The sequence below is a fragment of the Maniola jurtina genome, chromosome 7 (genome assembly GCF_905333055.1).
Source record: "Maniola jurtina chromosome 7, ilManJurt1.1, whole genome shotgun sequence".
Classification (NCBI taxonomy): domain Eukaryota; kingdom Metazoa; phylum Arthropoda; class Insecta; order Lepidoptera; family Nymphalidae; genus Maniola; species Maniola jurtina.
The window spans coordinates 5,778,064-5,804,945 of NC_060035.1; the positions used below are offsets into that span (position 1 = coordinate 5,778,064).

At 37.4% G+C, this 26,882-nt stretch overlaps 2 protein-coding genes, 2 long non-coding RNA genes and 1 pseudogene across 5 annotated transcripts; 3 read left to right on the forward strand and 2 right to left on the reverse strand.

Moving 5' to 3' along the window:
- LOC123867036 overlaps window positions 1–6,889 on the reverse strand; it is a 31,184-nt pseudogene extending 24,295 nt beyond the window's left edge.
- Window positions 61–2,103, forward strand: LOC123867033 (mpv17-like protein 2). Of its 2 annotated transcripts, none has more exons than XM_045908873.1 (4): window positions 61–217; window positions 522–757; window positions 1,181–1,419; window positions 1,888–2,103. In XM_045908873.1, the coding sequence occupies exons 2-4, from the start codon at window positions 532–534 to the stop codon at window positions 2,038–2,040; spliced, it is 618 nt and encodes a 205-aa protein (XP_045764829.1). In that variant the 5' UTR covers window positions 61–217; window positions 522–531; the 3' UTR covers window positions 2,041–2,103. The 2 variants fall into 2 exon arrangements, with proteins under 2 accessions (XP_045764829.1, XP_045764830.1); XM_045908874.1 differs by having other exon boundaries at window positions 78–221.
- Window positions 5,159–18,515, forward strand: LOC123867040. The gene is made up of 3 exons (XR_006796316.1): window positions 5,159–5,175; window positions 16,714–16,718; window positions 18,209–18,515. It is a non-coding gene; the product is annotated as an uncharacterized LOC123867040 (long non-coding RNA).
- Window positions 7,419–10,361, forward strand: LOC123867032 (GTPase Era, mitochondrial). The gene is made up of 5 exons (XM_045908872.1): window positions 7,419–7,698; window positions 7,937–8,061; window positions 8,531–8,705; window positions 9,057–9,242; window positions 9,893–10,361. Exons 1-5 carry the CDS (start codon window positions 7,513–7,515, stop codon window positions 10,277–10,279), a joined length of 1,059 nt encoding a protein of 352 aa, XP_045764828.1. The 5' UTR covers window positions 7,419–7,512; the 3' UTR covers window positions 10,280–10,361.
- Window positions 8,192–26,449, reverse strand: LOC123867039. The gene is made up of 3 exons (XR_006796315.1): window positions 26,191–26,449; window positions 16,035–16,044; window positions 8,192–8,201 (listed from the first exon to the last, which is right to left on the reverse strand). It is a non-coding gene; the product is annotated as an uncharacterized LOC123867039 (long non-coding RNA).
- Between the last annotated feature and the right edge of the window lie 433 nt (window positions 26,450–26,882).

A 26,882-nucleotide genomic window follows, 5' to 3' on the forward strand; every position in this document is an offset into this window, starting at 1 on the left:
AACTACCTATTACGTTGAAACGATCTATAGGTACCTTTGTACCAAGAGCACAGTCAAAGAGTATGTACATGCCATACTGTCATTGACAGTTTGCCAAAAGTCAAAAGAAAATCCGAGAAAGCTTGCTTGAAAGGATATTTTGCGGGTGTATTGAGCGCAAATTTTAAACGATAAATGTTTTATTCTTGTAAATCTTAATTTGGTTCATAAGCAAAAAGTAAGTTCAAAGTTTTAAAATTTTAACCTATTTATTTGTTAGTTTAGTTACAATTTAATAAAGTGATAGATACACAAGACATTAACATTTTATTCTATAAAATGAAAATATAATAAAAGTATTTTACTCTCATTTATTTATTTTTATTATATAAAAGTAATTATTATGTAAGTTAATCATACAAACATGTTTGGAAAAAGAAATTCAAGTAGGTAAATAGTTTTAAATACATACTTGGAGAAGAAATTAAAAATAGGTTAGTGTTCCTTTCATAGCCAGCTGACATTTTACAACTTTTTTTTAGATTAATTACTATGTTTCGTATCAGTATATTGAAAAAGTTGCAGCCATTGGTTAAAGTGGGTCACCATAAAAGAACAAAGTCTTCCTTTTACCGAGGAGTGAACTTCCTGTTTAAAAAAAATTTGTTACTAACAAACAGTATAACGTCAGGAGGATTTATGGCAATTGGAGATTGGATTCAGCAAGAAATAGAAATACATGCAAAATTGTTACCTGCTTTTGACTGGCCTCGGGTAGGTAGGTACTTAGGATTTAAAATTTTACATCTCTAAAAATTTTTATAGAGTAAACAGAATTATCTATTTACTTTAGATTCTCTAATCTAAAATGAATAAGGTGCAACACATACCTACAGAGCCAAGGCGCGGCGTCTACTTGATAACAATTACTATGGCATAAAGGTGCACCGGAAGAGTGTGTGGTCCTGTTTTGTTTTCAGTATGCCAAATTTAACCATAGGTAGGTTTACTTTTTATTTTTTATTGCATGATAGGCTGTGTACTGTTTTCTTGAAGGAGGAACAATTGGTATGCCAAAGAACAAAAAGTTGAGTTAATGCATCAAAAACAGGTTTAAGTCGGTATCTTAAAATTCTGCTCCACACCATTCTAAGTGTCAGTACTCATATTTGTAAATAAAACTTATAATTTTATTTTTCAGCAAGGATGTTAATAGTTGGAACTGTAATGGGACCATTACATCACTACTACTATATTTATTTAGACAAATTATTGCCTCTTGCAAATCTGAAAACAGTTGCAAAGAAGATTGCTTATGATCAGTTGTTTGCATCTCCTGCTACTATTCTGTGTTTTTTCTATGGAATGGGTATTTTAGAAAAAAAATCTTTAAGTCAATGCACAGATGAGATAAAACAAAAGTTTGCATATACTTATGTGGTAAGTGTAAAATATAATTTGAATATTATTTACGTATTTTTACTCCTAGCCAAAATAGTCTGAATTCAGTACTATATAAGCATACAGTATAGTGAATTGTATTTCTAATTTACTACACACTTTGTCTCGATTGCAGGTGCTGCTAAACTTCTTGAATGCTCTGATCTAGTGACGAATAGCATCACTTTAGCAATTAGCATTAAATATTTATCGGCGGGAAGACAGAGAGCTGGAGTAAAGCATACACTTGCACTCGTTACAGGGTTTGTTTAGGTGATTTGTTCATTGTACCGGCGCAAACATACGGTTGTTGAGTTTCAGAGCCATCAAGAAGTTTGGCGTCACTTGTACTGAACCAATTTTAAGTTTTAACTTTGTACTTTAGGGTTCCTTTTATCCTAGTTAAGAGTGGCATTGGATTATAATTTGTGTATAGACTTATTTATAAGTTAATGTTTTTTTTTTCAGGGTGATTGCTTATTTTGGCCACCGGTGCAGTTTGTAAATTTCTATTATCTACCAACACACTACAGGGTATTTTATATTAATTTCGCAACAATGATCTTTAATGTGTTTTTATCATTTATTAAGCATTATGATCAGCACAAACATGATAGCTAACTGTGATGTATATAAAATATTAGTTAAATGTTAATGTACATTAAATATACACCTTTAGTATTATTATTCTGTTATTAACACCTTGAGTTCTGAAATTAGTTCACCTACAAAGGTATAGGAAAAAAATCTTTAAAGTGTAAGATTCAATAAAAAAATACACATTATATAAATAATAAAAAATGTATTTAACTAAAATACATAGGTACTAAGATCACATAAAAATACTCTTCATAAGTATTGATTAACATACATGTTAATGTGTTATTGTAGTTTTCATCCCCAACACATTGTCCAGTCATCTTTTCTTGTCTGTAGTTTCACTACAATTCTATAAAGGGCTAACGCAGGGCCAAGCGGCAGTCCTAAGCCTCTAACAATGTCTGCTCGGCGAGCCATACTTAAAGCTTGACCATCAAATTCCTGAAATGAAAAAAAATACATTGTGAACAATTATTTTGTCAGTTATGAGGACAAATGAAATCCTCTCACCAAAAAACTGGTCGAGTGCGAGTCGGACTGAGACGTACAAGAAATAATACTTTTATTTTTTTTGTGATGTACCTAACCACAAATACACGGTTTTTGGATTTTATAAGACAGTGCTTATCCTCAGAGTATAGGGGTGGGCGGTGGCTCTTCCAACATCAATGGTGTTGCCTGTTCTAGGTTAAAGGGAAGTATTCCTTAAAGGAAGGGAAGTAGGCCTTAATTACCTTGATGACATAACAGACAATCAACAAAATTATCCTATAGGATTCCTATTTTCTCTGGAAATACAGAACCTTAAAAAGAATGATTTTTGTACATTATAACACTAATTATAAACTTACCTGTTCTCGTAAGATCGGCGCTGCTTCAGGAAAATGCTCAGTAAAATACTCATACACATCATCTACATTCCAGTTACTTATATCTGGTATACTTGGATCTATGGGAGCTTCTTCAGAGAGTTTAGTGGCAGCCCTATCTAATTCATGTGGTTTTAAAAAGGGGTCTATTGCTGGAGAAGGTTTTCTATTGTATTCTATACTATTTGTTATGATAGCAGGCGACCCTACAACTGTAGGACGAGATTCTAGACAGTTATTGCATTCCCATTGGTCCCATGCTTTCAGCCTTTCTGGTATCCTTGGGGTGTGGCACAGGGCATGATAGGCATCAGAGCAAATGCTGCATACAGTCAGTGTGCCCTGAAATAAAAGATTTTTATTTTTTAGGTCCTTTCTATTTTAAACGGAACTTAGGCTCTTTACGCAGTGCATCTGAGTCCGAGAATTTTTAGAGTACTATTTGTATGTGGGGTTGTGCGTTAGATCCGAATTTTGTTTTCCAAAGCAGAGAACCCATTCGGAACATTGTTCTTGGAACGAATTAACCATAATATTACTTGTAATAACCTTTGCCCACTGCTTTCGATCTGAATCCGGGCGGTGATGGCGGCGTCTTATTACGCAAACATCCCTCAAACCTGACGCAGTGTAAAATCGAAATCCGAATTCGATCAGAGTTTTTTAAATCTGAATTTCAGATGCAGTGTGTAAAGAGTATCATGCTACAAAAGATATGAATTAAAAATTCAAATATAAGGAAAAAGGATCTCATCTAAAGAATCAATATTATTCAACTTACAGCATCATTAGTTTCACAACAGACTACACATGTTTTGCAGTGTGGGCACTGCCATGTGTTATCTGGCCGAGGCTTCAAAATACCAGAACCAGACTGCAAACAACTCAAATGAGCTTTATTATTACAATCGCGACACTCCACCAGGCGGTCATTTGAACCTCTAGGTTTCTGTACTCTGCAAACTGAGCAGACACCGGATGTTTCGTGAGGTGTTGGTTCATCTTGTTCTATTTCATCTGCACTGCCATCTAGCGACCGCTGGCTATCAGATAATGGCATGTCTTCTTTATCTTTGCCTGCTATCATAAGTCTTTTCTTTATTGTACTTTTGTTGAGAGAGCCTACAGGTCTACCTCTTTTGCGTTTGCTTGGAACATTGTTGTCAGAGGGATCGAAAACTTTCTTTGCCATTTTACGCCTCTCACCAACTCTTACGCCTGCATTGTTTGTGGTGCTACTATGTGTACTGTTACTAGACGCTCCGCCGCCACGTTTCTTTGGTCTTCCCCTCATGCGCTGTGGTGATGATCGACATGATGAATTTGCTGATGAAGTCATCTGAAATAAAATTTCATTTAGTTACTAGATGAATACCTTTTCATTTGCATAGTAATAGGTTTTAAAAATTCTTTTGGAACTCCAAATTAAAGTAGTAAGCAGCCTGTTACATTTTAGGTACCGTTTAGCTATTTGATCTGTTGCGGCGTGATTAAGGACAAACAAACACTTCCACATTTATAATATTAGTAAGATTTACTTACTGTAATATAATATTGTACGAATTTTGACTTGAAGACTTCAGAATGTGGTAAGTTTTTATTTAGTTAAATATTTAACAGAGGTATCATAATTTACATAGATAAAGTATCAGTTGAAGTAATTAAAGAGGCCTTGCGTTACTTATCTTGTTATAGTAAAGGAAGTTTATATTGTGATAATTACACAACAGCAAACCGTTTTGGCAACAAAATTAATCACAAGGTACATAGTGTTTTATACTATCCTCACCTTTCAGGAATTAAAACTTGAAAAGGTTTAACTACCCTCAAATTTTTCGTTATACTTTCCACCAACACTCTCTAGCAGATACTTTAATATCTTAGGTAATATATGATATGGAACGCCTTTCTGGCGTCAGTTTTCCCTTCCACCTATAATATGGGTACCTTCAAGTCAAGAGTGAATAGGCAACTTCTAGGCAAGCGCGCTCCATCTTAAGCTGCATCATCACTTGCTAGCAGGTCTGATTGCAGCCAAGCGCTAGTCTATATAATTTTAAAAAAAAATGTAATTGATATTCTGTGGTAATATCCAAGTTTGTATCACCAACATTTTTAAAATTTTGTTGCCACAATCTGGTAAAAAGGGGGTTTCAAGTCTTCAGACAAAGTCAGTAGAGAAGGACCATGATAGTATAAGAATGATAATTCCTTATTAGGAAAAAGCAGTGATAGCAGAGTGATTAACAGAGGTCTCTCCACCACTCCCTTCATACAAACATAGTTTGTATTAACTAATCAAAGTAGATGTATTTTCCACTCAATTAAATTTTTTTTTCATACTGGATAAACATGTTTACTATCAATTCTGACTAAACAGTTTTTTAATAGTAATGGTGGCTAAAAAAAATTCTTATTTAAGCTCACTCAAATAATTTTACCTTTGTGTTAGAATCATTATATTCAAATTTGAAACTATCAGAGCTGTCACCATCATGATCGGCCGGTCCAAGAGCCAATGTTCCATTTGGTAACTTAACCAGGCTCCCAGATGACAATTCTTTATTAATTATAGTTTCTAATTGCTTCTTAGAATACTTGGACTCCTGTGAAGCTGCAACTCTTACAAGATCATCAAACGCAATTCCATTTTCTAAATAGCTTTGATCTTGGTATATTAAAGTTGCGATAGCAGATGTTATAATTCGACGCTCACTTGTAGCAATTGCGCTATTATTACTCATCTCTGTAAATATTTACAAATCATTATTATTATAGTTCTTGTACTTCATTAATCCTCGCATTGGTATAAGTAAAGCATTTGCGAGTGCTTGTTCATGATTGATTAGTCTGACAGACACACACATTTATGCAATGTGCTTGTATACAACGTAACCACAAGTAAAGAGCATGCACACTAGTGAATTGCAAGAACTATATCAAACAGCAGAACATAAGTGGCAGCTTATTCTAATCAGTGAATGAATGAGTTCAAACAATAATTATTCTTCAGAAATCTCCTAATTGCATGTCTTTTAGAGATAGCACACTTTGTAAGGAGGCCCTAAACACTAGGGCCATGACAGCCTCTGTCAGTGGACCACATTGAATTTTATTTTTAAGAATGTTTGTTTTTCAAACTTTCCTAAACATTTTTAGAAAATATAGTGTGATTGAGCTCTAGAAATAATTTGAATGAGAGAATTAAATTCTCCAGTTGTGGGACTTACAACTTTACAAGAGATTCAATTCTCTTGCTCAATACTTTATTTTATCAAGCTCTATGAAAAATAATACATACCTACTCATATTATTAGTTAGCTGAATTGTATAATAAAACAATTTTATTTCACAATGAAGAAAAAGTTTTATTTTGGTTTCACTATTTTAGCGCTCAAACTTATAAAACTATTTTATAGTACTATAAAATAATCATGATTACCTAATTTTAATATCAAATAGGTAATGATCATTTTAATGATAACTTACTGTTATGTTGTGTTGACTTTTTTCGCCACTTTGCTGCGTTTCTGTAGCTTACATTATCTTTATAATCAACTTTAAATATGCTTTTTTCCTTCAGGCACCGTTTAAGATCCGCCTTAGTATCTTTTGGAGCTACTTTATAACACTTAAGCATAAACTTGCAAATTCTGTTTATATCTGGTCGTGATTTTCGGGAACGTAAATGATCTATTGCTGCTAGAATTTGATTTTTATACTTTATCTCTGACATTTCTAAAAGAAAAATAACTTTTTATGGACTTCATTAATTTTGATAAAACAACAGGACAAACTCAAACATTAATTAAATAAATACCTGAGCAAATTCATGCCGATAAATAACACTTTCGCCTAAGTATTCTGTAAGAAATACTTAACATTTTACAATTACACTGATCAAAAAAAAACGTCAAATATTAATTTACAAGTTTTTTCTGCTTTTCGTCTACTTCTCTTCTTTTCGTAAACAAGTACCTAGGTACCTACCTATTATAAAGCTATAGCCTGTAGGTATTTAACAGTACCAACCTACAAAAGAAAAAAAGGAAAACAGAATGGTAATGTTGCCAGACTTTTAGTAAGTAACATCCTTCCCTCCGCCCTTGAGTCCGTACAGCAGTTATGGGTAACATTCATATAATCGCGGCAACTATGGCAAGAGGTGGTTTCGACAAACGTTTCGACATCAATGAAGGTCGATGATAGCGGCGGCTTGATATCTTAATTTTTTTTTGCGTAAATACCAAAGATACAGGTATTAACAAAAGGTTAGTCCAAGCTCGGTCCAAATGGGTCCAAGTTCCTCATTACGATCCAATGTTATGCGTTTGTGATTGCGATTTCGATTGTCATGTAGCTGTCAATTGTCAAACTACCTATAGATAGACTGCTTGGAATCATAGAGATATTATATTATAATACGTCCATGCTTGGAATACTATCGCTATGGCAGACTGATCCATATAATCCTACTCTATGGACTGATCAGATAAATTGTATTATGGCCCTGTCACCTGTGAGGTTAATGTTTTGATTACTTAAATAGCTACCGTGTGTGTTAAAAAGTATAATTTGTTTTGTATTTTGTGTCGTAAAGAGATATAAAATATTAGAAACAATAATGGCCACATTGGTTTTAATTTCATTGCGCAGAGGTCATAATATTAGAACCTTGGGAACATTGTCGTACTCCTCACAGCCTAAACGTGAATGTAAAAAAGACCTTCATAAAGTGGTTAACGTTGCAATTATAGGAGCTCCAAATGCTGGAAAAAGTACTCTAATTAATAAAATTACTGAGCGAAAGGTAGACGGTTATTAACCATATCCACAATAATTATAATATATATCAGCTTGCGATACGACGGTCGGTTCTATAAAAACAAATTCGTCTTCCGACCCTCGGTCGGCTAGACACTTCATAATTATAAATAGCTGATATAATTTTAGTAGGTAGCATGTTTCATTCATCCATCTCGGGAAAGGCAAAACATACAGCCTGGTTAGTCCGTTACATTTTAACTAAATGTGAAATTTGACTTCAGATATGTGCAGCATCTAATAAAGTACACACAACAACAAAGTTAGTGAGAGCAATATGTTATGAACAGGATACTCAAATTGTATTTCTGGATACACCAGGAATTGTGACAGAGAAAGAACAAAAAAAGTAAGTTAAGTGTTTATTAGTCTCGAAGTGGGACTTCACGTGTGGGCATATTTGTCCTGTATATGACTTAAAATTTTAAAAACTGTTAAATGTACTGTTAAAGAATGTAAGACTTCTTGATAAATGACTTGCTGTCTGTACTCTACACGCTCAACAAAGCAACGAAACACCTTTCCAGCATCAGTTTTCCCCTCCGCCACTTTTAATATGGGTACCTTTAAGTCAAGAGTGAATAGGCATTTTCTGCTTCCAGGCAAGCACGCTCTATCTTAGACTGTATCTTCACTGGTTCATGAATTAAAAAAAAAAACTACACTAGTATGTAGTAGCATCCACTAGATGGCCATTCCAAACAAAAAAATTTGTAAGCTGCAACTTGTTTTTATTACTTACAAGGCAGCTTCATAGAACACAATAAGTGGTTTTCATATTTAATATGCTGTATAAGAATCTCTTGTACATATTTCAGATATAACTTGCCAGATTCTATGCTTGCAGCTTGTGAGAAAAGCTTAAGGTGTGCAGATGTTGTCGGAGTAGTGCATGATGTCTCTAATAAGTGGACAAAGGATAATCTGCATAGTGATGTCATCAAAATGTTGGAAATGATCAAACATATACCAAGTTTTTTGATACTTAACAAGGTACAACATGGTGTAATATTTATTTTTGAACTAGCTGAGCCCCCAACTTCATTCACATGGATTTAGGTTTTTAGAAACCTGGAAATTCTTATTTTTCTGGGATAAAAAGTAGCTTATATCACTCTTCAGTTCTTTAACTATATCCATGTAATAAATCACATTGATCTGTTGCTCCGTTGTAGTTTTGCATCCTGGAGGATGCAAGCTGTACTAACAACCTTTTTTATCCCAGAAAATAAGAAAGGTTGTCAGTACAGCTTTTTTATCCCAGAAAAACAAGAAAACCTAAATGCAGTAATTTTATAAAGAATTCATCAATACAAGAGCATCAGCTGTACACTTTGGTTCTAGGTGGATATGCTGAAAACCAAAAAGCAATTATTAGCAATCATTAGGAACCTTACAAATGGTATGATTGCTGGAAATCCAATACCAAATGCAAACAAAAACAAGAAGATGGAAGAAAGAGGTTACAGTCATTTCTCTGATGTTTTCTTAGTATCAGCACTGAATGGAGATGGTGTTAATGATATAAAGGTAATTGCAAGTTTTGTTTAAGAGTTAAATAGCTCAGTAGGACCAAGTCTCATACATTTAACTTTATCTGAATAAAGTAAAGGTTTAAACCTTTTATGTATACTAGATGATGTCTACAACTTTGTACCCATGGATTTAGTTTTCTTTGAATCCTGTGGGAACTCTTTGATTGTCTAGAATAAAAAGTAGCCTATGCCTGTCTAAAAGATGCAACTTGCAAGCTTTTTCTGTAGCAAACAGATGATGCCTGCAACTTCATGGATTTAAGTTTTTTAGGAATTCTGTAGGCACAATACTTTTTCATTTATAATATTAAGTATGGATTTTTATTGATTCTGCTGTAAGCAAGATAAAGTCGATCTGGACACTTTTCTGTTCAATTTTGTATGTGGCTATATATCCATCACAAACATGGCATATCTAAGATTTTAAGCGTAAAGAATTGCATCGCGTTTGGCGTGTGTGATCTATCTTATCAGCACCATGTTCATATATTCATCTTTCAATCCGGGTATCTTTAAAACAAGACTGGATAGGCAACTACTAGGTAAACGCGTCCCATCTTAGGCCACATCATCACTTTCCATCAGGTGTGATTGTGGTCAAGCGCTTGCCTATAATGAATAAAAAAAACTTTTTTGTTTTCCCAGAAATATCTCATTGGCAATTCAAAACCCCGCTCACTACATTACTCAGCAACAGACTGGTCGGATCAGACGCCCGAGACGTTAATAGAAGAGGCTGTGCGAGCTAAGTTTCTAGATTTCCTTGCGCAGGAAATCCCATACAACTTGAAAACGCAGCTAGAATACTTTGACGATATAAAACACGAAGATAAGATCATTTGTTCTGTTTCCGTAGAATGCCCTACAGAGAGACTTGCTAGATTGATAAGCGGCGCTGGCGGTGGGAGATTACAACAGATCAAATCACATGTTAGAAATGATCTAATCGACATGTTTAAGAAGACTGTTGTTATAGATATCCGGTTAAAAGTGAAAAGTAAACCGCCATCGGAAGAGACGTTGCGATTTTAGAATTGGTTTGGACTTTGTAGGTATTTATGTTACTATACGTTTTCCTACCTAAATGTAATAAGTTATATCAATAAATGTTTACTAAAAAGCTTAGCTTTTTTTTACCCGACTGCGGCAAAGCCAAAAGGTAGGTTTATGATATTAGCATGTATGTATGTATGTATGTTTGTATCCAGATTTTGTGTGTTCCATCGTAGTACCTAAACTACTGGGCCGATTTTCATGAATTAGGTGTCAATTGAATCGTAAACCATCACTGCAGTCATCATCTTATACGAATCGATTCGAATTTTTCGTGTTAAAAAGTATCCATGACCGTTCCCAGGGCACAGCGAAATCGGTTCAGTGATTTTTGTGTGAACAGGTAAGAAACAGAGTTACTTTCGCATTATTTTACTTTTATTATTAGTATTTTGATATAATGATTCAATTACAAATTATAATAATATAGGTACCTACCTATACTTATTATAAATCGAATTTCTGTCTGAAAAAGTCTGAACTTCCAAAGCCTCTCGAGTCTCGATATACTTCTTAACCCAATAAAGATTTTACGTCTATGATGTAACCACGTAATATCGAACTCCTTCATTGATAAGGTTAAGACTAATTACGACACAAGTGACGCTAAAGTGCTCTCTTCACACGCGCGAACGAATGGGTGGGGTGCTATTTGAGAAGGTTATTGGTTAATAGATCGATAAAATAAAGTGTACCTATTTAATATATTTATGTGATTAAATATGAATAAAACCCGTGATAGCGTAGTGGTTAAGACGCCCTCGTAATCGAGAGGTCAGGGGCTGGATCCCGGGAACGCACCTTTAACTTTTCGGAGTTATGTGCAATTAAATATACTTTAATGGTGACGGGAAACATGGTGAGAAAACCAGCAAGCCTGAGTGTTCTGAAGGAGATGTGTGAAATCTGTTAATCCGCACTTGGCCAGCGTGGCGGATAGTGGCTAAACCTCATTCTGAGAGGGGACCCGTACACAGTAGTGAGCTGACGATTGGTTGATGATGATGATTTATGTACTTTGCCGCTGTCCAGAATCATGGGGTGAGCAGTGAGTCGTATGCTACCAGAATCATGGGGTGAGCAGTGAGTCGTATGCTACCAGAATCATGGAGTGAGCAGTGAGTGGTATGCTACCAGAATCATGGGGTGAGCAGTGAGTCGTATGCTACCAGAATCATGGGGTGAGCAGTGAGTCGTATGCTACCAGAATCATGGGGTGAGCAGTGAGTCGTATGCTACCAGAATCATGGGGTGAGCAGTGAGTCGTATGCTACCAGAATCATGGGTTGAGCAGTGAGTCGTATGCTACCAGAATCATGGGGTGAGCAGTGAGTCGTATGCTACCAGAATCATGGGGTGAGCAGTGAGTCGTATGCTACCAGAATCATGGGGTGAGCAGTGAGTCGTATGCTACCAGAATCATGGGGTGAGCAGTGAGTCGTATGCTACCAGAATCATGGGGTGAGCAGTGAGTCGTATGCTACCAGAATCATGGGGTGAGCAGTGAGTCGTATGCTACCAGAATCATGGGGTGAGCAGTGAGTCGTATGCTACCAGAATCATGGGGTGAGCAGTGAGTCGTATGCTACCAGAATCATGGGGTGAGCAGTGAGTCGTATGCTACCAGAATCATGGGGTGAGCAGTGAGTCGTATGCTACCAGAATCATGGGGTGAGCAGTGAGTCGTATGCTACCAGAATCATGGGGTGAGCAGTGAGTCGTATGCTACCAGAATCATGGGGTGAGCAGTGAGTGGTATGCTACCAGAATCATGGGGTGAGCAGTGAGTCGTATGCTACCAGAATCATGGGGTGAGCAGTGAGTGGTATGCTACCAGAATCATGGGGTGAGCAGTGAGTCGTATGCTACCAGAATCATGGGGTGAGCAGTGAGTGGTATGCTACCAGAATCATGGGGTGAGCAGTGAGTCGTATGCTACCAGAATCATGGGGTGAGCAGTGAGTCGTATGCTACCAGAATCATGGGGTGAGCAGTGAGTCGTATGCTACCAGAATCATGGGGTGAGCAGTGAGTCGTATGCTACCAGAATCATGGGGTGAGCAGTGAGTCGTATGCTACCAGAATCATGGGGTGAGCAGTGAGTCGTATGCTACCAGAATCATGGGGTGAGCAGTGAGTCGTATGCTACCAGAATCATGGGGTGAGCAGTGAGTCGTATGCTACCAGAATCATGGGGTGAGCAGTGAGTCGTATGCTACCAGAATCATGGGGTGAGCAGTGAGTCGTATGCTACCAGAATCATGGGGTGAGCAGTGAGTCGTATGCTACTTGCCACGTGACCTGTAGTACTCCAAAATATGCCTCGTTTCTACTAATGGGCAGGTAGAGTAAGACAGTGAGACAAGACAAGGCCACTAAACTTAGCAGCGCATGTGGGCCTATTATACCTACTTAGATAAAGCAAGTAGGAATTATTGAGGTAGCTTGTAGGATATGCCCGGCACGTTCGTTAGTTTCATTCACGCAGCTCTAACGGAGCTGATAATAGAGACTTACTGCGCACTTTACGCCATCATCGCCACTACAAAGCAATAATTCTCTGAATAAAGATTGAAACAAACAGAACGCGAGACCGCAGCGAACGCCCGTGCGTGTCCAACGCGGTTCCTAGCAGTTGTAATTTTTAACATAAGGAATGAAAATTGAAAATGAAACGCCTTTGAAAATTGCGAAACGCGTGTAACTGTAGGTATTCCCTATAAATACCTATCGTCCAACTAGTGAAGTGTAAAACTTTTTCTATCTAAGTAGGATTAGTTGGGACAATAGTGCAATGGGCTTTGAATCGTCGACATTTTATTCATATTGAGGTATCAGTTAATACTTATACTTAAATATCTTGGAGACTGGATAGTAGGTAACTGTCAAACGGTCAAACTTATTACCGAATGCTCATTCGGTTCTGTCGCGTCGCTGCCATCGCGCGTTTTATTTCTCTCAGCCTAGTTTTCGCTGAGCAAAACACCCAGAACTAATTTTCTCTGGATGTGATGAAAAAATTCGCACCTATACCTAATAGGTACACGGTAAAGTCTCCTGATTCTCTCTTTTAATTCAAGAGAAAGTTGAGAGTTTGATTCATCTTAATCAGGTTTAAATCTACCTACTAGATAAGTAGGTAATTAACTAATTGTCCGTTAGAAATATCTACCTACCGACCTCTCGTAAATAATAGGTACCTATCTTATCTACTTACATTTTCATCATGATCAACCCATTTCCGCCCCACTACTGATTACGGGTCTTCTCTCAGGGTTTAGACTTTAGGTCATAGTCTGCCACGCTGGCCCAATGCGCATTGGCAGACTTCACACGCCTTTGAACAATGGAGAACGCTCAGGCATGCAGGTTTCCTCACGATGTTTTCCTTCACCGTTAAAGCAAGTGATATTTAATTGCTTAAAACGTACATAACTGAAGTTTAGATTAGTGGTGCGTGCCCGGGATCGAACCCCCGACCTCCGATTAGGAGGCGGACGTTCTAGCCACTAGGCTATCACACTATAACATTTTATACCCACTTATTATTATCTGGCTGGTTTTTAAAAAAAGAGAGAATATAATCTCAAAATTCAGCCACGGGTACAGATAAAGAATAGTAGATACCTGGTTTCGACATGAATGCCCGCCTAGATCTAAGAATACCTACTCGTAAACTTATCTAGCCCTAAGTCAACTTAAACACACCTATGTGCTTTCAACTGCTTTCAACATCTAACTAATAAAGTGCCTGACACCCACTAGAGCTGAGAGGTTATTCTGTGGCACGTTCGCTAGATCTGTAGTGCATAGCTCGTAAAACGCTCCCGTAGTACGCATTAGTCACGGTCGTAGCATACCATCCTTTACAGACTAGACACGCTATTTGATCTACGGCAATTAGGCTTATTCCTGTGTAAATCAAATAGCCATTTGCTAATTCAATTAGAAAATAGGATCTGTTCTGGATATTATTATGTGTGTGGAAGTTCCAGGTACCTATTGAGGCTTCCAATATCCATCGGTTTTAAGGACAATTAGCCCTGACCACATGTCACTTTGGCTTTGCATCTCGTAAAATTCAAAAGGATACTTAGATCCTTTAGAACTTGAAAATACCATCACAGAATACCTACTCATATCTTCCAGGTCACTCTGCAAAGACGTTTAAATAAATTGAGACTCTTGGTTCGACGCAATAAAGTGCAATTAAGATATTATAAGAGTTATTGAGTGCCGTCGAAGGAGCGCACCGGATAGGATACCCGACATTATTAAACCTAAGGTCACATAGCCAAGTGAGCCAGGTTTGAATCCGTAAAAAACTTGATTAACTCTTGATAAAATAAAGTGAAGTAGGTACCTACTGACTCAGAATATCTATAGGAAAGCATAATAATATCTGTTTGTAGTAAGAGTAGATGACACAGCGGTCTCACTTCGTCACGCGTCGCGTGAACTTAATCCCTCATTAAATCCAGAATAATTAAACTGGCGCCAACCACCGATCCCAGCCTGCAGCCACGATACGCGAAGTTTCTACCTAGATAGGTACAGTTGCAAATTACTTCTGAAGCGATAATATAATATTTTTTATTCAATACTACCGACCCGCCCCGGCTTCGCATGGGTGCAATGTAGGTACATACTAATATGGTGTCAGTGTGGAGAGATCAATTATTGTATAGGTACTAGATGCCCGCGACTTCGTCTGCGTGGATTGAGGTTTTAATAAAACCTGTGGGAACTATTTGCTTTTCCAGGATAAAAAGTTACCTATCTCAATTTCCGGGGTGCAAGCTTCCTCTTGGTTGTCTGCGTCCCGGAAATTGATATAGGCAAGTTTTTCTCCCGGAAAATCAAGGAGTCCCCACAGGATTTAAAAAATCTAAATCCACGCGGACAAAGTCGCGGGCATCATCTAGTATATAATATAATATAGATGTAAACAAATTGTGTCGGAGACGCCATGAAAGTTTAATCCGCTTGAAACCGAAGTAGACAGGAGCATTGAGCTGCTCTGCGCTCTTATTCCGGCGCTATTCCGACACATGTTGTGCAAACTTAATCCTGTATCAAATCCAGATTAACCGGTGCCAATACCTGTCCCACGCGATAGAAAATTAAACAAACTTTACACGCTGTTATGTTATGGTAGGTACTTAATTAAATTAACTGTGCAATAACAACTAATATAACTATACCGAAATCTAATTACCTAGGTAACAAAAACTTGCATCTTTCAGTTTCAGTCTTTACACATTTTTTGAATACGTGGTACAAACATAGAGCCGTGATAGCCTAGTGGTTAAAACGTTCGCTCCTATTCGAGAGGTCGGGGGTTCGGTTCCGGGCACGCTCCTCTTACTCTCAGTATGTGCGTTTTAAGCAATTAAGTAAATATCACTTACTTTAACGGTGAAGGAATATATCGTGAGGAAACCTGTATGCCTCAGAGTGATCCGTGCTCAGTAGTGAGCCGGCGATGCGTTGGTCATGATGATATATTATAGAGCTCCTTGGTCAATTAGGTTGTTTGTGTTTCCTATTGTGAACAAATTAATCTTCACTAAACGGCCCTTGATCAAAGATACGAAGGGGTTCATCAGATTACATTTTGATATGGAGTTAGTAGGTAGATATTATGAGTTTAAGCAGGTATAACATTATTCGTACCTTTACTTATCTACTTAAGATTTTCTATACCTATAAACGACGTCTCACTTCAGCCAACCCCTTTTAACCTGCTTTTAAACAGTAAAATTATTCTTGACGGGATTTTGGCTTCATGGTTTAACATTTTTATCCTTTTACATTCGTAGTACCTATCGTACTAGGTATTAATTACCCAGCACGATAGAGACCGCTAAATTTTTTTTTGCTCTAGTTGCACTAGGTGCCAAGAAAACAAAGTTATTTTAGAACTAGCTGATGCCTGCAGCTTCGCCCGCGTGGATTGGTCAGATCCCCTGCAGCATCAGGATTGAGGAGTTGGACTCCAAATTTTTTATGAAACAATGTCGCAAAGTTCCTCTATCGATTAAAAAAGAAATGACGCAAATCGGTTCAGAAATCTCGGAGATTTCGGTGTACATAGGTAGAAAAACACAACTCCCTTTTTGAAAGTCGGTTAAAAAAGTAGCCTATGTTACTCCCTGGTCAATTTTCTACTTGTCTGTGAAAATCCCGTCAAAATCGGTTCAGCCGTTCCCAAGATTAGCCTTTTCAAACAGACAGACAGACAGACAGACAGACAGACAAAAATTTTAAAAACGTGTAATTCGGTTATAGTATCGTTCAAATAACCATATGACCTTAATATGCGGTAGTTATTTCGAAATTACAGACAGACACTCCAATTTTATTTATTAGTATAGATAATATTTTTAGCATCATCGACCATCGCGTCGTAGCACTCGTGCTACGCCGCACGCCGCCTATGGATTAAGATTTTTAATAAGTATATAAAAGTCCGTTTCCGATATGCAAGCTATTTCCTTTCGTCAAAATTTCGGCATTAAAAAAATAACAGGATAGACAGACACTCGCATTTACAATATGGATAATAATTACTTTCGTCTTATTCGATGACAAGTTAAGTCTTGACTAGAGCAAGAGTAACCGCCAAGTTTCTTGCTGGTTCTTCTCGGTAGGAAAGGCATTCCGAACCAGTGGTAGATGCTCTTGACGATTCAAAGTACTTGTAAAGGTCTAATTGAATTAACATACCTATTCGAATTTGAATTTGACTGCGATCCACCATAAGATAGAAACGGGTAACTTGGAAAGGATATGCCGGAACGCTAAATCGCTAGGCGGCACGTTTTTTCTGGTAGGGAACTAGATACGGCCGAAGCCTCCCACCAGACCAGATCTGAGCCAATTTAAAAATTATTAATTTCTTACATAGATGGTAACTTACGTACTATTTAGTGTTTCACCAAAACTAATAGAGTAGGTACGAGTTTACTCCTAGTCATCTAAAAAAAGTAAATTGCTATAAGAGTACAGGACCGAAATTGTGGTCGATCCATAAAAACGGCCATAGGAATTTCTTCATACACATACATATTTACCTACTCGTATCCTAAAAGCTGGCCACATAAAAATGAGTGCCGTGATGTTAGTACGGAGTGAACGGAAGAATTGAGTTAGCTTGTACATTCCCTCCACGTTCGTCGCCTTCATTCACGCGGCTCTAACGGCGCAGATAATGGAGACTTACTGCGCACTTTACGCCGCCATACCTAAAGCAATAATTCTTTTAGAGTAGTTTTTCCACAGAAAACGTCCGGATCAAAAGCTCTCGGGACGCCGCAAAAAGTTTACTGACGCCGTTGTGTAAACGAGGTGTTAACTATCCCCGTCATATTGTTCTGACTGATGGACTATTTAACTGTAACTAGGTAGGCATTGGAGTCATTTATCATCATTATCACTATCAACCGCTAGACGGTCGCTGCTTGGCATAGCTCTCTTGTAGGGACTTCAACACGCTATGATTTTGCACACCGCGTGAATCCAGTGGCTCCCAGTGACAGACAGACAGACAGACAACAAAGTGATTTTATAAGGGTTCCGTTTTTCTTTTTGAGCTACGGAACACTAAAAATCGCGTAAATCTAATGTAATTTATACCTTCTTTTTAATACCATTAAATAACCGCTTTAAATTGTATTAGACCATTCCACATACTTACGTTAATAAAGTAATATACAAGATAAATTGATAAATTGGAGCAACACTATACGCTGCGGCAGTTGGTGCTTAATTGGTGTCTAGATGATAGATTAAGGGCTGGAGAGCCGTGACGTAATTGACAGCTCAATCTGAGCCGTGGTTTAGCTGATGGATACCTTGGATATGTCCAAAACACAAAAAGGATTATAACTGCATACCTGTTCCCAGTTATTTCCTATTTTAACCGACTTCGAAAAAAGGAGGAGGTTTTCAATTCATCGGAATCTTTTTTTTTATGTATGCTCCCCAATTACTCTAAGACGCCTAGACCGATTTGGATTATTTTTTGTTTGCAAGGGTATACTTTGCAGGTGGTTCCATATAAATTTGGTGAAGATTTTATGAATACCTTCGGAGACGGAGAATAGAACTCTTCAATGGATAAGAGTAAATTGCTCGCGATCAGTGTTATAGCTTAGTAAACAGTAGGGTTTTAACTGGGCATATAGTACAGTGAGGCCACTAAAAATTGTGAAATAAAAAATTTTCAAAAGAAAAATGAAACCGACTTCAAAAACCAAAAAAAATAAATTACTTTTTAGTGTTTGTGGTTTTTGAAGTCGGTTTTATAATCCTTTTGTAAATTTTTTATCAAAATAAAAATATAAATTATGTCATCGTTATCATCATAATCGACCAATAGCTGGCCTGCTACTGAGCACAGGTCTTCTCTCAGAATGAGAAGAAACACTAAGTTTTTTAATTTTCTTCCCAAAGTCTTTAATTTCGGGTACAGCTATCAACTTCGAAGACAAGAAAAATTAATGGAAACAGCAGACCGTTTAATAGTTTAAAGGACCATCATGGCTAACCCGGAGGCCATAACTGCCCAAATAAACGCTTCATAAACGTAAACGGGGTATTTCGCAAAAATATTTTGTACAGGATGATAATATGACGCTTTTTAAAAAGGCACTTTCATTTTATTCTTTTTACGAGCGACGAAAAATAAACGTGATAGAACGGTGTTATAAACTCTAGCAATTGTTGTTTAGAGCTGTTTTTAACCCCCGACCCAAAAAGAGGGGTGTTATAAGTTTGACGTGTGTATCTGTGTGTCTGTGTATCTGTGTATCTGTGTATCTGTGTATCTGTCTGTGGCATCGTAGCGCCTAAACGAATGAACTGATTTTAATTTAGTTTTTTTTTGTTTGAAAGGTGGCTTGATCGAGAGTGTTCTTAGCTATAATCTAAAAAATTGGTTCAGCCGTTTAAGAGTTATCAGCTCTTTTCTAGTTTTCTTGTAGAAAAGAAGGTTAGATAACCGTTAGGTTCATAATAATATTATGTCAATAGACAAAATGTCAAGCTGTCAAGATGGACGTTGCCTAACTAAATACATAATTATTTATTTGAAAATGATGTTTTGGAAAACTCAAATACTTTGGATCGTCGGGGGTGTTATAAATTTTTAATTTACACTTGTTCAAATAAAAATTAATTAGTAAATGCATAAGGTAACTTTATGATAATAATTATTAATAATAGGAATGTGCCGTACAAGGTATACGGGTACAGATACTAAGCAGTAGAGAATGATCTGGATATTACTATAATACATTCTGCAAATTGCCTCAGGCATTCCCATCATTAGGCCTAGTCTGTCTGGTATTCTGTAACCGTACCTACCTACTGGATTGTAGTTGATCTGATTACATTATAAATACTTTACGTTTGCGTGATTTGGTAAACCTTACCTACCTACTACCTATGTAAAATATCTTAACTAATATGAGCTTAATTACTTAACTAACTTAGATTAATAAGCATACATTATTTGCTTCGTCTTTCCTAATTCGAACAGCTAGGATATGGAATGCCCTTCCGGCGTCAGTTTTCCCTTCCACCTATAATATGGGTACCTTCAAGTCAAGAGTGAATAGGCAACTTCTAGGCAAGCACGCTCCATCTTAGGCATCATCATCACTTGCTAGCAGCCAAAAACTCAAATCAATTTTTAAAAATAACCTAATACAATTATAATGTGAAAATGTTAAAAACTTGTGCACTAATAAATAGGTAGGTAGATACTAGAGTTTATCTTAAAATCGAAATAGGTAAGTCAGAAGCGACCGCAGTAAAGTTTCGCCCTGTCACGCTTCGTTTGTACTTAATCCCTCATCAAATCCACATTTAATTAACTGGATCCGACCACAATTCCAGTCTCTCAAACAAACCAGGCGGGTGTACAAACGCCGCGCCTACCTATTTATTTAAATTAATATAAAGATTCGAAGTGAAAAATGCTATGATAAAATTTATTTGGTGACATTTTTATCAACCCCCGACGCAAAAAGAGGGGAGTTATAAGTTTGACGTGTGTATCCGTATATCTGTCTTTGGCATCGTAGCTCCTAAATTAATGAACCGATTTTAATTTAGTTTTTTTGTTTGAAAGGTGGCTTGATCGAGAGGCGAAGAAAATCGGTTCAGCCGTTTGAAAGTTATCAGCTCTTTTCTAGTTACTGTAACCTTCACTTGTCGGGGGTTTTATACATTTTTAATTTACACTTATTACTGAAAGGGTAACACCATGCATTGATATAATTTGATTTTATGACCTACCTATACATCGGTGCTACCTACCTATATGACAGGGCTCTATCCATCCTATATGTGCGGGCGAGCAGTATGGCAGAGACAATATTCGTATCCATACTGGTATGGCGATAATTTAGGAATCCTATTTTATTTTCTTCAACAGAAAGCGAACTTTGTATCTCTGGACTGTTAAAGTTGACACAAAAGATAAATTAGGGCTGAAGTTTAAAGATTAACTAGCATTTAAGGCTGGATAAGCGTGATACAATCAAAACTTCTGATGACTTTCTTGCTGGCTGTATTTGTGACTTGTTGCTTGTGTGATAAGTCGCTTGTTTGAATAAAAAGGGGATTCATTTTGATGAATAAACAAAACTCTTTCAATATACCTAAGTAGGTACTGCAGAGGTTTGTGACAAAATTGTCACTTTGAGAAAGGAAACACCCACCTGACATTTCGAAAGTACGATTTTAGTTGTTAATCGAAGGATAAACCTAAGTAGGTGTAAGGTCGGAATAAATAGGCGCCTCGGTTCATCATACAGCAATGTATATGAAGTATATGAGTGCGCGCACCTGAAGCAATTTTCCCCCACATTTCTGTGTGATAAATCAAGCGCTATTTTGACCACAGGTCATTGCGTTCCGATACTTACAGTGATCATAACTCGTGTAGCTAAGTACCACGAGAGTCATGGAACAGAGCGATACATTAGGGTTTTGGCTTGGTCTTGTCTTAGTTGTACCTTGGTCGTTTCTTCGTCTTGTCTTGTTCGTATCTTGCTCTTGTCTTGATCGTGTCTTGATTGTGGCTTAATCGTGTCTTGGTCTTGTCCTGGTCTTGTCGCAACTTCATACATGTGGAATTAAGTTTCTTATAAGTAAACGCCATGAGAACTCTTCGATTTTTCGGAACCAAAGGTAGCCTTGTCCTTCCCTTAGATGCAAGCTCTCGAACCAAATTTCGTCAAAATCGGTTACATGGATGGGCCATGAAAAGTTAGCAGACAGACAGTCACACTTTTGCATTAATAATATCAAGTATGGAAGTATGGATTTCATTTTCTTTTACATTATAGTTCGCGTCAGGTCACCATGTGCACAAACTAGTGTTTATTTTTCACAATATCGGCAATATTCTAGATCGAAGAAGATTGGATCCGCACAGTGATAAATTGCGTGAAACAGAGTGATGCAGCGGCGCTGACCGCGGGTTCCAAATAACAATGAATCACGGATCTTTCTCGTTAACATTCACGTCGCGGCAGTTCATCCGCGGATCAACGTGAAGGATTTATTGCGGGTGTGATGCAATGGATTGTTAGGCGAACACGGTAGAGAATTACCCATGTAATTCTCTTTTCAACAAACCTTGCCTTTCAGCAAAGGTTGCCTATCACACTTCACACTTCACACTAATATTATAAAGGAGAAAGTTTGTATGTGTGTGTGTGTGTGTGTGTGTGTGTGTGTGTGTATGTTTGTTACTCCTTCACGCAAAAACTACTGGACGGATTTGGCTGAAATTCGGAATGGAGATAGATTATACCCTGGATTAGCACATAGGCTACTTTTTATCCCGGGAAATCAAGGAGTTCCCACGGGAATTTTAAAAAACCTAAATCCACGCGAACGAAGTCGCGGGCATCAGCTAGTTACTTATAAGAATCTAGATGATGCTCGCCACTACGTCCGCGTGGATTTAGTTTTATAAAATACCGTGGGGATTTTTAATTTTTCTGGGATAAAAAGTAGCCTATGCCCGTCCCCGGTATGTAAGCTCTCTGTATCGTCAAAATTGTTTAAACTGACGGGCCGTGAAAAGCTAGACACATTTTCGCATTTACGAGTGTAATATTAGTGTGGTTAGGTATTGCTATCAGCAATATAACCGCTTTTGCATGCCCTCATTTTCTTTTACCAAATGGTACTATCTATTCGACCTCGCATGTGCCCTAAGTTATTTTCTTCTTTATCTTGGGTTTTATTATTATTTATTTTCAGTAATTATTTATATGATAGACGTAACTTATTAACTCAGACATTTATTCATTCATTTATGCAGCTACAAATTACATGGTACCGACTTTGCCAGCTGTCGTATTGCCTCCTGTTTATTAAAGCAACACTAATAGAAAGATTACTTTATAGATTTTAAAAATCATCCACGCAACCGATTTGGTAAAGTTTCCTCTCATTTAAACCTTACCTTCTCATATTAAACCAGCGTAGTATTTTTGTTTATTAAATCAGCGTAGTGTATTTCGGAGTGCGAAGTGAGTGAATTAATTTATCTCTTGGGAAATGCATAAGAAAATAATATATTTTAAACGTAAATGTACAACCTTCTCGCCATCTTTGTACGGAACTCTTTATGTAATGTGCTGGCGACGACCGCTATCTTTTAGATTTATCGCAATGCCTTTTCCAAACTTCGTATGGCTTTTAAACGAAAAGGGCTTTTAAAAATTATATAAATTGCTTTCTGTAGGCACCTACGAGTATGTTTATTCATCATTTACTCGTCGCTACTTTATCCAGTAAATTATTGCACCGATACCTATTATAAAATGCAGGTTCATTTAAGTGTGATAGGAAACTAGCCACGGCCGTAGACTCCCACATGACCTGACCAGAGACAATTTAAAAAATATAAATTCCCAATTTGTACCTGCCAGGAATTGGACCAGGGACCACCCACTTATAAAACCACAGCGCTTACCGCTGGCGCTGCGCCAAGGATGTCGTCAGAAACCTCCTGGGGCAACCCTGAAACCACCATGAATGGCGATGAACAAGATAGGGCCTGGAGCAAGGGTCCCATCCCCTAGTCTACCATGATCAACAGCAGATTTGTTTATTTCACCTTCTCACTAAAGCAGTTTAGGGGTTTGATCCAATCACTGACTTTCTTCAGGGAAAAGGAAATCAAATTATCCTTTTAACATCATCTTCAGTGATTTGATCATATCTCTGGGGGATTTGACCAAATCCCAGTTTTTACAATTTCCCGTCGACACAGTATAATACATACATTTTCGCAAATATTTATTATTTATTTATTGCAAATTTTATGAATCACAAAGCATTTTCTAAATATTTATCTGACATGAAAATATATAAATCGACAAGTTAGTATAAATGGTAAGAATCTGTGTGCACAACACAACGAATCGACGTAAAGAAGAATATCTACAATGGGCAAACAGCTTCCGTGAGCAAGACAATCGAGAGACGATATGATTCAGTGAGTTAGAAAATATTTCTTCATTTTTACATTTTCTGCTTCAATGCCCGACTCAACAAGACAAAGGCCTGATCAAATAGTAATCATTTGCTTTACTTCTGCAAGCATTGTAGGTGCAGACATGTAGATCAATTTTTAATTTTAGTTTTGACTTGTACAGCGATATTGATGGGTGAACCCCACCAAATTCAAAGATGTGAAACTTCTTCGGTTTTAACCTACTGCCGTTTCGTGGGGAGTCTATGATATCTATGCCGACATATCTATACATATAATAAAATTGTAGAAAAGTGGTGTCTGTACAATGGAAATATATAAAAAAAAAGTAGCAGGGGTTGTTATTATATCGATGCCGAACCCGAAATCGTAATTAATTTTTTTTTGTCTGTTTGTCTGTTTGTCTGTGTGTCTGTGTGTTTGTGCACGCTAATATCAGAAGCGGCTTATTCGATTTAGATACGGTTTTCAATAATATATTGTAGTAAGCTTCACTTAACATTTAGTGTTTATTTCAAGTCAATCAGTTCATAAATAAAAAAGGTATGTCAATTTAAAGAATCACGGTGAACATTTTTTACGTACAGAGTACGTACTACACGCCTCGCGCCTGAGCGTCCGTGGCTACTATATAAAGCGCGCTGAGAGCCGCGCCGCTGCCATATGTAATTCAAAATATGCTGCCCGAAAAGTCACTATTCCACGCGAACGAAGTCGCGGGCACAGCTAGTTTTTCAATATTTTTCCTCTCCTGTGCTCCGCGCATTTTAAAAAGACTGCGTATGTACTTACCGCGTTTTAAAAATATTTACTTTCTTTACTTTGAATTATTTCCTTTACTTTGAATTACGTCATCGTCACAAAAAAAAAGTTATCCAATTTTTGCCATCAAGCGTTTCATAATCGAATTTATCGATAAGCTATCGATTCAAGATTTGACTCATTTTCAATATTAGCGTAGTTGACGTGACAATATCGGCAGTGGAAGCACGTTGGGGGCATTTCATCCCTGAAATCACTCCGCTGCCATGCTTCCGCCCGCCCTCCGGACAGTGACGAATTATTGCGCTTCTTTGCATCGAGTTATAGAAGTCATAGAGACCTTATCTCATACATCAGGGGATAAAAAGCGTTCCCACTTGTATAGTTCATAATGGAAGTTGGAACCCAAAAATTATTTGAAAACATGAAATATTCTATTTAACCGTTACAGAAAGAGTTGCGCCACATGATAAATATAGGAATATTGCCCAGAAAAAAGGGGGCTCAACGCTTGTGGCAAATGTATGGTAAACGACTGAACTCAACTGTTGAGACCGTTTTGAGGAACATTTCTGCCTCTAATACGAGTATATGGCACCTCTATGCTTTAATGTAACGGATTTTGTTTTATGTTGCGTAAGTTATTGCGTATTTCAACATACGCGAATGTTAGCTCGACGCTGAAGCATTTATTGCCAAGCCTATTGTTTTAAAGTACCTAGTTTTATATTATGTTTATATGCCGTGATGAAGTTTAAAATATAGTAGTAGTTTATGCCAAGTTACAAAATGATACCTACATTTTGTAAGTGTTATGAATGTGGTAATTGCAAAGAATAAGTGCTACACTAAGAGTATTTCATATTTTAGACATTATACAGACTATAAAATATTATCTTTTGCCCTTGCAAGAATACTCGCATCAAATTTTTCATAATGCTCCGAGGATCAATCTAAGGAACATAAAATGAAGGTTTATTTTTAGAGGTACGTAGGTACGTATTAGACTTTTTAATTGATCGAGTGAATTCAATTATATTAACTTATAACATAAATATACAATATTTATTGATGTCATTTATGTTTTTAAATCTTACTTTTTGGTGCGCATTGAAATAATAATAAGTAGAGATTTTATAGAAATACCATAACAATCACTTGATTCTTAACTTCGAATTCGGGCAATTTGAACACAATCAGCACAACTCAAAAAACTGTTGCGTCGTTTATTGGTTCCTGTTGCTCGTTAAATGTTCCGCTGGAAAAGTTCTCACAATGACCCGAAAGTAAACTTTCTGTAGGCTTAGTACGAATTTGCGAATCTCGACAAAGTTAATAGAATCTTATCGGTCCTCTATCGGATATGCTTTGGAGAGTGTTCAGGAACTTCACAACCTTGTACTTCGTTCACCGTTCTACCACAGAATAGCGAGAAACCATGAACTTGGTATCCTTATGTGGTTGACATTCAATCTACTGATACGACGTGCTAAGGCGTGGATTGCCCTTCTTGCATCCGTGTTTCTTGCCACGTACAACCTAAATATTTTCAAGGCAAGAGTACCTACTTAAATAGGCATCTTCTAGGCAAGCGCGCTGCAACTGTCCGTTCACACAGACCGGCTCGGACTGGAGAGCAGATTTTGATAGCGATTAAAATAGAGTGTTGGGTAGTTGAAATAAGGTTCATTTTTACATATCACCTCTTTTGTTATTGAGAATGCCGGAGAGCAAACCTTACGCGGTTAGTGTGTAAAAATAAAAGGAGCCGACCGGCTACGTATGATTTCTGATGACACGCTCTTCCGCTCTCGCGCAGCCGAATAGCTCCGTTTGTTTGAACAGTGCTCTTCCAGCCGGTCTGTGTGATTATGTGAAACAAAGCTTGGTCGCTCCGGCCAGTTCCAACCGTACGCGCGCCGGAGGTCTGTGTGAAAAGAAGAGCACCGTCCGATTCTGTCCGAGCCGGTCTGTGTGAACGGACACTTAGACCTCATCATTGCTTTTTATTAAGCGTCATTGCCACTAAGCGCAAGCCTATTTCGCAAATAGGTTCTATATCAACAAATGACCTAGTACTAAATGAAAGACTTTAAAACAAGAAGTTTTAATAAGGTTCCGATACACGAAATGAATTAACGTTATGGAGTTGTACAAACCCGTGCTAAGAGTATTGCTCCATCTGGGGAGCTTTCGATACGGGCATTTACCCCGTAAAAACTATTCGGAGGGAATTATAGCCGTAGGTATTGTACCGTAAAGTGGGCAGTAAGTCTTTATTATCCGTATCATTAA

What these genes read in the sequence shown, in the direction of transcription:
- LOC123867032 (XM_045908872.1), top strand. Translation starts at nt 7,513, where the DNA reads ATGGCCACATTGGTTTTAATTTCATTGCGCAGAGGTCATAATATTAGA. An exon ending in ATAAAATTACTGAGCGAAAG is followed by an intron (nt 7,699 to 7,936) that starts GTAGACGGTTAT and finishes ATTTGACTTCAG; the next exon opens with ATATGTGCAGCATCTAATAA. An exon ending in GTTTTTTGATACTTAACAAG is followed by an intron (nt 8,706 to 9,056) that starts GTACAACATGGT and finishes CTTTGGTTCTAG; the next exon opens with GTGGATATGCTGAAAACCAA.
- LOC123867033 (XM_045908873.1), top strand. Translation starts at nt 532, where the DNA reads ATGTTTCGTATCAGTATATTGAAAAAGTTGCAGCCATTGGTTAAAGTG. An exon ending in TTTTGACTGGCCTCGGGTAG is followed by an intron (nt 758 to 1,180) that starts GTAGGTACTTAG and finishes TTTATTTTTCAG; the next exon opens with CAAGGATGTTAATAGTTGGA. An exon ending in AGTTTGCATATACTTATGTG is followed by an intron (nt 1,420 to 1,887) that starts GTAAGTGTAAAA and finishes TTTTTTTTTCAG; the next exon opens with GGTGATTGCTTATTTTGGCC.